At 47.6% G+C, this 14527-nt stretch overlaps 1 protein-coding gene across 1 annotated transcript in view; it reads left to right on the top strand.

Moving 5' to 3' along the window:
• The first annotated feature begins 1099 nt into the window (after positions 1-1099).
• The window catches only part of LOC146797005 (LHFPL tetraspan subfamily member 3 protein-like), a 100180-nt gene continuing 86752 nt past the window's right edge, over positions 1100-14527 (top strand). Inside the window, exons 1-2 of the mRNA XM_085630290.1 lie at positions 1100-1790; positions 2737-2973. Coding sequence (XP_085486416.1) covers positions 1361-1790; positions 2737-2973 — 667 coding nt within the window. The 5' untranslated portion in view covers positions 1100-1360. The remainder of the gene's footprint in view (positions 1791-2736; positions 2974-14527) is intronic.

The following is a 14527-nucleotide window of genomic DNA, read 5'->3' as shown; positions in this document are numbered from 1 at the left end:
GCGCTGCCTAACACAGAATCAACAAACCCTAGAAGTGGGGAAGGGGTGTGGCATAATGGCCAGAGCTGCCGACCTCGGAGCTTGGAAATCAGGCTCGAGCCTCTGCGTCGGCTCAACCCTGGACTGGAAACAAGCATCCTAGGACCGGTTTCGGGGTTTCACCCCTCTTCAGCCAGGATAGCTTGATTCCAGTGGCATGGAGAGCACGGGACTCACGTCTGAGCATACCCGTCCCACTCGGGGGACACATGCGAAAAGATCAATTGATGGACAGAATGCAGGACAATGTCATATATTGACCCCAGTGCAGAGAGCTGGGCCTAAATCCATCGTTTTCATTGCTCCCCCATGCCATTCCAGTTTGAACCCACCCATATGCAAATCAGACTTGACCCCGTGCCCAATGGGAACAGTCCAGCCCGAACTGCCAGGCCAGGTTGTCGGCTGGAGAAGTGAGCTAAAGAACAATGATGGATTCAACCCAGATCTGTGACTGGGGGGGGGGGGGTGTCTGGAAAGTTTCAGCACTCCGTCCATTCTCTCCTTTTGCTTGCAATGAATATATGGTGATATAAACAGGGGCGGAGCTGCCAATGGTGCAGCAGGTGCAGTGGCACCAGGCCACACCCTGAGGGGTCCATTGAACCCTTGCGATGCTGTATTTTACTACTCCAACCACAGTGAGAGGCAGCATTACTCTTCTCTTTCTTGCACAAGGTCATTCTTACTACACTTCTAAGTACAAAGCTGCCTACAACGCATTCCCTTTGAGTCTATTCACAGCCTAGGCGTTCATTCTGGAAACCCAGTTAAATCTTGGAATTAAGCTATTTGTGACCCCGTCTCTCGTCGACATGTCATCTTATTTTGGGGGAGCCTCTCGTGACATTTCAGGAAAGGTTGTAACCCAGCTCCTGCTCTCACAGGACATATCGTTGCCTCAGCACGAAAGGCCGCTGAGGCGGAACCGGCGTCCTTTTTTGGGGGTGATTTACGGTCCTGGGTTGAGACAGCCGGCTCCGCAGCAGCTCTCGGGAGCAGAGGCGGCGAGGCAGCTCCTGTCGCACATTAATCACGACGCGATGGAGCGGGCGAGCGCTGCCTCCATTCCGCCTGGGTCTGGCTGCGCGGCGGGTCTCTGCAGCCGGCTCTCCTCCCCCTGCCTCCTCGGGGGACCCCGGCCGTGGCTCGCAGGGCTGGTGTGTGGTGACCACTGAGGCTGGGTCTGTGTGACTGCGGGGCGGCCTGCCTCCAGGGGCCGTGGCTCGCGGGCCTGTGTGTGGCGACCACAGCCTGTCCCCAGGCTGAGGCTGGGTCTGTGTGACTGCGGGGGCGGCCTGCCCCCAGGACCCCCGCCGCCATGCTGGAAGCCAAAGAGGTGGCCAAGCTGTACCAGACGGACTTCATCCGCAACGCCCGCGCCGTGGGCGTCCTCTGGGCCGTCTGCACGCTCTGCTTCGGCATCTTGGAGATCGTGGTCCTGATCCAGCCCACCTGGGTGCACACGGGGGACCAGAGCGCGCGGGCGCGCAGCAGCCTGGCGCGGGCCTCGCTGCAGCCGGTGGTGGGCTCCTTCGGCCTGTACCAGGTGTGCGTGGAGAGCGAGTGGACGGTGGAGTGCCGCGGCTCCCTGGCCACGCTGACGCCCGTCCCGGCCTTCAAGGCGGCGGCCGTGTTCATCTTCATGGCGCTGATCCTGGTGCTGACCAGCGTGGGCTGCTTCGGCTTCTTCTGGTTCTGCAACGCGGCCACGGTGTACAAGGTGTGCGCCTGGCTGCAGCTGACGGCGGGTGAGCGGCCGCGGGCGCCGGACGCGCAGGGCGCTTTGTTATTGCCATGCCGGAGGACTCTATATCACCAGGGGTGGCATGCTTCCATTACAATGTACAACTCGAACTGTGGGGCCACTTGTGACAGGAGTCATCTGGCAACCCTGCCTGAGCGCGCTCTCTTATCCTCTCCTCAATAGCATCTTTTCTCTGCCCATATTCAAAATATTCTGCCTCTCTCTCTTTTCTCCTTCTCTCTTCCCATATTCTTTTCTTCACCTCACCGTCTCTATTCTTTCACCTACCTTTTTCTTTCTCCACTTCCTTTTCCTCCTCTTCTTCCTTCCCACATCTTTCTGCTGTTTCCCTCGCTCGGCCTCTATTTTTTTCACTTCCCTCCGTCTCCTCTGTCTGCACTGCCCTTCACTCACTGTCGATTTCGTTCTCCCCTCCCTTGTATTTTTGCCCCCTGCTTTGTTTGTTTTCTAGTTTTGCTACTCTGTATGGCTAAAATACTTCCCTCTCTGCCTTAACTCTTTCAACTTCACCATGTCCTCTTTTTCTTTCTTCTTCTCTCCCTCTGCCTCTTTTCTCCAAACTCCTTTCTCCTCTTTTGTTTTTCTTCTCCCTTTTTCTTCTCTGCCCAGACATGGCTTCTTCCTTCTACTCTTCAATTCTCTCTGTTTGTCTTTCATTCTCTCCTGTCCTGTAGTTCTCCAGATCTAGTTCTCTTCCGCCTGTTTTTACTTCCCACCCCCTCCTCCTCACGTGCCTCTTCCACCCTCCAATTCTCTCTTCCTTCTTTATATAGTCTCCTTCCCCTCATCCCTCCGTCTTTTCCTTTCTCTCCTCACTCTTGCTTCCCGTTCTTTCATTCGTCCCATGCTCTCCAGGCCCCCCTCGCAGCACTCAGAGTTTGTCGTCTGTGATTTAATGCTCTCCCCCCGCTTGTCCTTCCCCCCTGCAGCCACCTGCCAGGCCCTGGGCTGCCTCATCTTCCCCGACGGCTGGGGGGCTCCCGAGGTGCGCCCCCTCTGCGGACGCAGGGCGGACAGCTACCAGCTGGGAGACTGCGAGGTGCACTGGGGTTTCACGCTGGCCATCCTGGGCATGGTGGACGCGCTGGTGCTCTCCATGCTGGCCTTCGTGCTGGGGAACCGGCAGGACGCCCTGCTGCCCGACGACTACTCCCCGGAGAAGAAAGGTGAGGAGACCCCGGGGTGGGGGGCGAAGGACTAGTGGAGGGGAGGGTGGGAGCGCGTGCTTCCAGAGGTGTGATCCAGAGGTGTGATTCCCCCACAACCCCAGGGTGGGGAGGAGGATGAAGGACCACTGGAGGGGAGGGTGGGTGGGAGCGCGTGCTTCCAGAGGTGTGACCCCTGCCCCCCCACCCCCAGGGTGGCACAGAGGGCAAAGGACCACTGGAGGGGACGGTCGGAGCGCGTGCTTCCAGAGGTGTGACGTCCCCCCCACACCCACGGGTGGCACAGAGGGTAAAGGACCAGTGGAGGGGAGGGCGGGAGCACGTGCTTCCAGTGGTGTGGCCTCACTGCCTACTGTGCACCACCATTCCTCGATATACTGGGGTGCATCTATTACAATGCTTACTACATGTGCTTCCACTCTCCCTCGGCACACTACTACACGAGTGCATGCACTCTCCTTCAGTACACTACTACACGAGTACATCCACTCTCCATTGGTGCACTGCTATACAGGTACATCTACTCTCCATCCGTGTACTACTACATTGGTACTTCCACTCTCTATCGGTACACTACTACATGAGCTCACCTACTCTCCATTGGTACACTACTACATGAGCTCATCCACTCTCCATTGGTATACTACTACATGAGCTCATCCTCTCTCCATTGGTACACTACTCTCCATTGGTACACTACTACATGAGCTCACCAACTCTCCATTGGTACATTACTACATGAGCTCATCCACTCTCCATTGGTACACTACTACATGAGCTCATCCACTCTCCATTGGTACACTACATACCATTGGTAAACTACTACATGAGCTCACCTACTCTCCATTGGTACACTACTACATAAGCTCACCTACTCTCCATTGGTACACTACTACATGAGCTCATCCACTTTCCATTGGTACACTACTACATGAGCTCATCCACTCTCCATTGGTACACTACTCACCATTGGAACACTACTACATGAGCTCACCTACTCTCCATTGGTACACTACTACATGAGCTCACCTACTTTCCATTGGTACACTACTACATGAGCTCATCCACTCTCCATTGGTACACTACTCACCATTGGTACACTACTACATGAGCTCACCTACTCTCCATTGGTACATTACTACATGTGCTCATCCACTCTCCATTGGTACACTACTACATGAGCTCATCCACTCTCCATTGGTACACTACTCACCATTGGTACACTACCACGTGAGCTCACTTACTCTCCATTGGTACACTACTACATGAGCTCACCTACTCTCCTTTGGAACACTACTACATGAACTCATCCACTCTCCATTGGTACACTACTACATGAGCTCATCCACTCTCCATTGGTACACTACTCACCATTGGTACACTACTACATGAGCTCACCTACTCACCATTGGTACACTACTACATGAGCTCACCTACTTTCCATTGGTACACTACTACATGAGCTCATCCACTCTCCATTGGTACACTACTCACCATTGGTACACTAATACATGAGCTCACCTACTCTCCATTGGTACACTACTACATGAGCTCATCCACTCTCCATTGGTACACTACTACATGAGCTCATCCACTCTCCATTGGTACACTACTCACCATTGGAACACTACTACATGAGCTCACCTACTCTCCATTGGTACACTACTACATGAGCTCACCTACTTTCCATTGGTACACTACTACATGAGCTCATCCACTCTCCATTGGTACACTACTCACCATTGGTACACTACTACATGAGCTCACCTACTCTACATTGGTACATTACTACATGTGCTCATCCACTCTCCATTGGTACACTACTACATGAGCTCATCCACTCTCCATTGGTACACTACTACATGAGCTCATCCACTCTCCATTGGTACACTACTCACCATTGGTACACTACTACATGAGCTCACCTACTCACCATTGGTACACTACTACATGAGCTCACCTACTCTCCATTGGTACACTACTACATGAGCTCACCTAATCTCCATTGGTACACTACTACATGAGCTCATCCACTCTCCATTGGTACACTACTACATGAGCTCATCCACTCTCAATTGGTACACTACTCACCATTGGTACACTACTACATGAGCTCACCTACTCACCATTGGTACACTACTACATGAGCTCATCCACTCTCCATTGGTACACTACTCACCATTGGAACACTACTACATGAGCTCACCTACTCTCCATTGGTACACTACTACATGAGCTCACCTACTTTCCATTGGTACACTACTACATGAGCTCATCCACTCTCCATTGGTACACTACTCACCATTGGTACACTACTACATGAGCTCACCTACTCTCCATTGGTACACTACTACATGAGCTCATCCACTTTCCATTGGTACACTACTACATGAGCTCATCCACTCTCCATTGGTACACTACTCACCATTGGAACACTACTACATGAGCTCACCTACTCTCCATTGGTACACTACTACATGAGCTCACCTACTTTCCATTGGTACACTACTACATGAGCTCATCCACTCTCCATTGGTACACTACTCACCATTGGTACACTACTACATGAGCTCACCTACTCTCCATTGGTACATTACTACATGTGCTCATCTACTCTCCATTGGTACACTACTACATGAGCTCATCCACTCTCCATTGGTACACTACTCACCATTGGTACACTACTACATGAGCTCACTTACTCTCCGTTGGTACACTACTACATGAGCTCACCTACTCTCCTTTGGAACACTACTACATGAGCTCATCCACTCTCCATTGGTACACTACTACATGAGCTCATCCACTCTCCATTGGTACACTACTCACCATTGGTACACTACTACATGAGCTCACCTACTCACCATTGGTACACTACTACATGAGCTCACCTACTCTCCATTGGTACACTACTACATGAGCTCACCTAATCTCCATTGGTACACTACTACATGAGCTCATCCACTCTCCATTGGTACACTACTACATGAGCTCATCCACTCTCCATTGGTACACTACTCACCATTGATACACTACTACATGAGCTCACCTACTCACCATTGGTACACTACTACATGAGCTCACCTACTCTCCATTGGTACACTACTACATGAGATCACCTAATCTCCATTGGTACACTACTACATGAGCTCATCCACTCTCCATTGGTACACTACTACATGAGCTCATCCACTCTCCATTGGTACACTACTACATGAGCTCATCCACCCTCCATTGGTACACTACTACATGAGCTCATCCACTCTCCATTGGTACACTACTCACCATTGGTACACTACTACATGAGCTCACCTACTCTCCATTGATACATTACTACATGAGCTCATCCACTCTCCATTGGTACACTACTACATGAGCTCATCCACTCTCCATTGGTACACTACTCACCATTGGTACACTACTACATGAGCTCACCTACTCTCCATTGGTACACTACTACATAAGCTCACCTACTCTCCATTGGTACACTACTACATGAGCTCATCCACTCTCCATTGGTACACTACTACATGAGCTCATTCACTCTCCATTCGTACACTTCTACATGAGCTCATCCACTCTCCATTGGTACACTACTCTCCATTGGTACACTACTACATGAGCTCACCTACTCTCCATTGGTACATCACTACATGAGCTCATCCACTCTCCATTGGTACACTACTCTCCATTGGTACACTACTACATGAGCTCACCTACTCTCCATTGGTACACTACTCTCCATTGGTACACTACTACATGAGCTCATCCACTCTCCATTGGTCCACTACTACATGAGCTCATCCACTCTCCATTGGTACACTACTCTCCATTGATACACTACTACATGAGCTCACCTACTCTCCATTGGTACACTACTCTCCATTGGTACACTACTACATGAGCTCATCCACTCTCCATTGGTAAACTACTACATGAGCTCATCCACTCTCCATTGGTACACTACTCTCCATTGATACACTACTACATGAGCTCACTTACTCTCCATTGGTACACTGCTCTCCATTGGTACACTACTACATGAGCTCATCCACTCTCCATTGGTACACTACTACATGAGCTCATCCACTCTCCATTGGTACACTACTCTCCATTGATACACTACTACATGAGCTCACCTACTCTCCATTGGTACACTACTACATGAGCTCACCTACTCTCCATTGGTACACTACTACACAACTACATTCAATCTCCATCAGTATAGTACTACATAAGGTGGGTCTGCTCTTCAAGGGCAGCAGTGGCGGACGGCACAGGTAAGAGCGGCGGGGCGGGTTCAGGTAAGTCGACATACAACGGGATAAGTAAAATTAAACAAAAAATAAAACCACTTACCTTGCGCCCGCGGCATCGCTAAGCGCAAGTTAAGTGGTTTGGACTTCCCTGACTTCCACCACGCCCCCGCTCCGCCCCCCCACTCTTACCTGTGCCGGCCCAAACTGATGGATACACTACTACACGAGTACATCCACTCTCTACCAGTATACTACTACATAAGGTGCATCCACTATTCCTCCGTGCTACATAAGATACACACACTCTTCATCAGTGCACTACTATGCAAGATTATTCACTCTCCATAACTACAGCCCTAAATGAAGTTCATTCCCTCTCCATCGGTACACTAATACACAAGCACATCGGCTCTCCATTGGTACACTGCAACATGAGTACATCCACTTTCCACCAGAATATTCTTACATAAGATACATACACTTTTCATCAGTGCACTACTACACAAGTACATTCACTTTCCATAAGTACAGCCCTAAACGAAGTGCATTCACTCTCCATCGGTACACTACTACCCGGGTACATCTGCTGTCCTTTGGTACACTGCAACACAAGTACATCCACTCTCCACCAGAATAGTCCGACATGAGATACACACACTCTCCATCAGTACACTACTACATGGGTACATCTGCTTTCCATTGGTACATTGCAACATGAGTACATCCACTCTCCACCAGAATAGTCCTACATGAGATACACACACTCTTCTTCTTTGTACTACTACACTAATACATTCACTCTCTATAAGTACGGTCCTAAAGGAAGTGCATTTACTCTCCATTGGTGCACTGTTACACAAGTACATTCACTCTCCATCGGTACACTACTACGCCGGCACATCCGCTCTCCATTGGTACACTACTACGCGAGTACATCCCTTCTCTACCAGTACAGTACTACATGAGGTTTATTGAGTCCATCAGTAAATTACTACATGAATAACGTAAACACATTGATTTCATTGGTACACTACACCATGAGTACATTCACTCTCCATAAGTACAGCCCTAAATGAGGTGCTTTCGCTCTCCATTAGTACCCTACTACACAAGTAAATTCCCTCTCCATAAGTACAGCCCTAAATGAGGTGCTTTCGCTCTCCATTGGTACACTACTACACAAGTAAATTCACTCTCCATAAGTACAACCCTAAATGTGGTGCATTCGCTCTCCATCGGTACACTACTACATTAGGTACATCCGCTGGCCATTGGTACACTTCTACACAAGTACATCCACTCTCCACCAGAATAGTCCGATATGAGGTGCATCCATTTTCCACCAGTACACCACTACATGAGGTTTATTGACTTCATCAGTAAATTACTACATGAGTTTCATAAACACTTTGATCTAATTGGTACACTACTCCATACGTGCATTCACTCGCCATAAGTACAGCCATAAATGAGGTGTGTTCACTTCCCCATCGGTACACTACTACACAAGTACATTCACTCTCCATAAGTACAGCCTTAAATAAAGTTCATTCACTCCCCATCGGTACACTACTGCATGAGTGAATTCACTCTCTACCCAGCATAGTTCTGCATGAGATTTATTGACTCCATCTCCATACATTACTACATGAGTTACATAAGGTAGATTGATTTTATTGGTAGACTTCTGCACCAGTACATCCACTCCCCACCAGAATAGTGCTAAATGCGTTTAGTTTTATTCCATCAGTACAATGCTACACAAGTACATCCACTCTTTACCACATTAATACTAAACAAGTTTTATTGACTCCATCAGTACACTGCTACACGAGTACATCCGCTCTCCACCAGAATAGCACTACATGAGGTTTATTGACACTACCAGTGCACTACTACACAAGTAAATCCACTCCGCCAGAATAGAACTACACAAGGTTTATTGACTCCATCAGTACACTACAACACATGTACATCCACTCCCCACCACAATAGCACTACACAAGGTTTACTGACTCCATCAGTACACTACAACACATGTACATCCACTCTCCACCAGAATAGCACTACACAAGGTTTATTGACTCCATCAGTACACCACAACACATGGACATCCACTCTCTACCTTCTGTAGTGAATAGCACTACAACACATGTACATCCACTCTCCACCAGAATAGGACTACACAAGGTTTATTGACTCCATCAGTACACTACTACACGAGAACATCCACTCTCCACCAGAATAGCACTACACAAGGTTTATTGGCTCCATCAGTACATTACTACACAAGAACATCCACTCTCCACCAGAATAGCACTACACAAGGTTTATTGACTCCATCAGTACACCACAACACATGTACATCCACTCTCCACCAGAATAGTGCTACACAAGGTTTATTGACTCCATCAGTACACTACTACACGAGAACATCCACTCTCCACCAGAATAGTGCTACACAAGGTTTATTGACTCCATCAGGACACTACTACACGAGAACATCCACTCTCCACCAGAATAGCACTACACAAGGTTTATTGACTCCATCAGTACACCACAACACATGTACATCCACTCTCCACCAGAATAGTGCTACACAAGGTTTATTGACTCCATCAGGACACTACTACACGAGAACATCCACTCTCCACCAGAATAGCACTACACAAGGTTTATTGACTCGTTCAGTACACCACAAAACATATACATCCACTCTCCACCAGAATAGCACTACACAAGGTTTATTGACTCCATCAGTACATTACTACATGAGAATATCCACTCTCCACCAGAATAGCACTACACAAGGTTTATTGACTCCATCAGTACACTACTACACGAGAACATCCACTCTCCACCAGAGTAGCACTACAAGAGGTTTATTGACACCATCAGTGCACTACTACACAAGTAAATCCACTCCGCCAGAATAGAACTACACGAGGTTTCTTGACTCCATCAGTACACTACTACACGAGAACATCCACTCTCCACCAGAATAGCACTACACAAGGTTTATTGACTCCATCAGTACACCACAACACATGTACATCCACTCTCCACCAGAATAGTGCTACACAAGGTTTATTGACTCCATCAGTACACTACTACACAAGAACATCCACTCTCCACCAGAATAGCACTACACAGGGTTTATTGACTCCTTCAGTACACTACAACACGTACATCCACTCTCCACCAGAATAGCACTACACAAGGTTTATTGACTCCGTCAGTACACTACAACACATGTACATCCACTCTCCACTAGAATAGCACTACACAAGGTTTATTGACTCCATCAGTACACCACAACACATATACATCCACTCTCCACCAGAATAGCACTACACAAGGTTTATTGACTCCATCAGTACACCACAACACATATACATCCACTCTCCACCAGAATAGTACTACACAAGGTTTATTGACTCCATCAGTACACTACTACACAAGAACATCCACTCTCCACCAGAATAGCACTGCACAAGGTTTACTGACTCCATCAGTACACTACTGCACAAATACATCCACTCTCTTACAGGAGGTTTATTGACATCATCAGGTGACTACCACACAAGTACATCCACTCTCTAAAAAAATGGTCTTAAATGAGGTTTATTGACACCATCAGTGTATAAGGTTTATTGACGTCAACTGCACAACTACATCCACTCTTCACTAGTATACTACTGCATAAGTTGCATCCACTCTCCCTCAGTGCACTACTACAAGAGTTCATCCACTGTCCACCAGTACAGTCCTGCATGAGATGCATTCACTCTCCATTTGTGCACTGCTTCATGATCACATCTACTCTCCACCAGAATAGTCTACACAAGGTTTATTGACTCTGTAAGTACACTACTACACAAGTACATTCACTCTCCACCAGTATAGTACTACATAAGGTGGATTAGCTCTTTATCGGTACACAAGTACATTCACGCTCCACCAGTATAGTACTGCGTGAGTTGCATCCACTCTCCCTCAGTGCACTACTACACACGTTAATCCACTGTCCACCAGTACAGGACTGCATGAGGTGCATCCACTCCATTTGTGCACTGCCACATGAGCACATCTACTCTCCACCAGAATAGTCTACAAAAGGTTTATTGACTCTGTAAGTACACTACTACACAAGTGTATTCACTCTCCACCAGTATAGTACTACATAAGGTGGATTAGCTCTTTATCGGTACACAAGTACATTCACGCTCCACCAGTATAGTACTATATAAGGTGGATTAGCTCTTTATCGGTACACAAGTACATTCACGCTCCACCAGTATAGTACTACATAAGGTGGATTAGCTCTTTATCGGTACACAAGTACATTCACGCTCCACCAGTATAGTACTACATAAGGTGAATTAGCTCTTTATCGGTACACCAGTACATTCACGCTCCACCAGTATAGTACTACATAAAGTGGGTCCACTCTCCATCGTATACTACTAAATGTGTACATTTACTCTCCAGTAGTATAGTACTACATAAGGTAGGTCCGCTCTCTATCGGTACAATACTACACAAGTATGTTCACTCTCAACCAGTATAGTACTACATAAGGTGGGTCCGGTCTTCATTGATACCCTACTACACAAATACATTCTCGCTTCACCAGTATAGTACTACGTAAGGTGGGTCCGATCTTCATTGATACCCTACTACACAAATACATTCACGCTTCACCGGTATAGTACTACATAAGGTGGGTCCGCTCTTCATTGATCCCCTACCACACAAATACATTCACGCTTCACCAGTATAGTACTACATACAGCAGGTCCGCTCCTCATTGATACCCTACTACACAAATACATTCACGCTTCACCAGTATAGTACTACATAAGGTGGTCCCCTCTCCATCGTATACTACTAAATGTGTACATTTACTCTCCAGTAGTATAGTACTACATAAGGTGGGTCCGCTCTCTATCGGTACAATACTACACAAGTATATTCACTCTCAACCAGTATGGTACTACATAAGGCGGGTCCGCTCTACATTGATACCCTACTACACAAATACATTCTCGATTCACCAGTATAGTGCTACGTAAGGCGGGTCCGCTCTTCATTGATCCCCTACCACACAAATACATTCACGCTTCACCAGTATAGTGCTACGTAAGGCGGGTCCGCTCTTCATTGATCCCCTACCACACAAATACATTCACGCTTCACCAGTATAGTGCTACGTAAGGCGGGTCCGCTCTTCATTTGTCCCCTACCACACAAATACATTCACGCTTCACCAGTATAGTACTACATACAGCGGGTCCGCTCCTCATTGATACCCTACCACACAAATACATTCACGCTTCACCAGTATAGTACTACATAAGGTGGGTCCGCTCTCTATCGGTACAATACTACACAAGTATATTCACTCTCAACCAGTATAGTACTACATAAGGCGGGTCCGCTCTTCATTGATCCCCTACTACACAAATACATTCACGCTTCACCAGTATAGTGCTACGTAAGGCGGGTCTGCTCCTCATTGATCCCCTACTACACAAATACATTCTCGCTTCACCAGTATACGGCTACGTAAGGCGGGTCCGCTCTTCATTGATCCCCTACTACACAAATACATTCTCGCTTCACTAGTATAGTGCTACGTAAGGCGGGTCCGCTCTTCATTGATCCCCTACCACACAAATACATTCACGCTTCACCAGTATAGTGCTACGTAAGGCGGGTCTGCTCCTCATTGATACCCTACCACACAAATACATTCACGCTTCACCAGTATAGTGCTACGTAAGGCGGGTCCGCTCCTCATTGATACCCTACCAAACAAATACATTCACGCTTCACCAGTATAGTGCTACGTAAGGCGGGTCCGCTCCTCATTGATCCCCTACCACACAAATACATTCTCGCTTCACCAGTATAGTGCTACGTAAGGTGGGTCCGCTCTTCATTGATCCCCTACCACACAAATACATTCTCGCTTCACCAGTATAGTGCTACGTAAGGCGGGTCCGCTCTTCATTGATCACCTACCACACAAATACATTCACGCTTCACCAGTATAGTACTACATACGGCGGGTCCGCTCCTCATTGATACACTACCACAAAAATACATTCCCGTTTCACCAGTATAGTACCACATAAGGTGGGTCTGCTCTTCATTAGTACACTACTACACAAGTACATTCCTGCTCCACAAGTATAGTACTACATAAGGTAACAGGAATATACACTGTACACCTACTCTCCATCAGTACAGTATGACATGATGTACATCCACTCTCCATTAATACTGTGATCTACTAGTTAGATTTATCCCCGATTAGTACCCTTACTATTTTTGTGAGTTTTATAGAGCACATAGCTGCCCAGGGGCTTCCCAGCACTACGGAGCAGGAGAAATCATGATCCAATGATTCAACCTGTCTTCAGTTTTTTTCTGAAGGCCATCTCGTCTGTAAGGAGTCTTAGCTCTGTGGGCATGGAGTTCTAAAGTTTTGGTACTAAGTGCGTGAACGATCTTCCTCCCCATATGGAACGCCTAATCCTAGTGGTTTTGGCCAGGCGATCTGAGGCAGCTCTTAGGGCTCTTTCTGATGTATAGGGTAGGATCAGAGACCTTAGTAGAGTTGGCCCTTTTTTGTTTAGGGCCCTGTGTGCTTTAAACTTGATCCTGGCTAGCACTGGCAGCCAGTGGAGTGTTTTCAAAGCCTTTTCCGCTGATTCATGCCTTGGTATGTTTCTGAGTAGCCTGGCTGCAGTATTTTGCACCACCTGTAATCTGTTCAGCATGTATTTAGGTGACCCCAGGAAGAGCGAGTTCCTGTTGTCAAGGCGTGAGACCACCAAGGCCTTTATCACGGTTGTCTTGGCCTCCTCTGGAATGAGGTCCAGAACTTTAAGGAGCATCCGCAAGATTCCGAAGCTGGTTCATGCCAGTTTCCTAGCTTGGGTTTCCATTGTGAGGTTGTGGTCTAGCCACACACCTAAGTTCTTTGTGGAGTTCTTATGCATGGGTGGAAGTCCAAGTTCTTTTGGCCAATTCATGATAATATGAGGTGCCATCTTGTTCCCTAGGAACATGAGTTTTGTTTTGTCCCCGATTAGTTTTAGCTTGAGCTTGCTGCTTGTCATTCAGTTGGCTACCTGTTCCATGCAGGGGGACACCAGGTTGTGTTTTGAGTCGGGGTCCCCTGTAACAGAGACTACCAGTTGGGTGTCGTCTGCGTATGTTACAATTGACAGCCCAAAATCCTGGACAATCTCGCCCAGAGGTTGCATGTACAGGTTGAACAGCGT

The sequence above is a fragment of the Triturus cristatus genome, chromosome 10 (genome assembly GCF_964204655.1).
Source record: "Triturus cristatus chromosome 10, aTriCri1.1, whole genome shotgun sequence".
Classification (NCBI taxonomy): domain Eukaryota; kingdom Metazoa; phylum Chordata; class Amphibia; order Caudata; family Salamandridae; genus Triturus; species Triturus cristatus.
The sequence above is the reverse complement of the archived record's forward strand: the minus strand, read 5'-3'. Positions and strand labels throughout refer to the sequence as shown.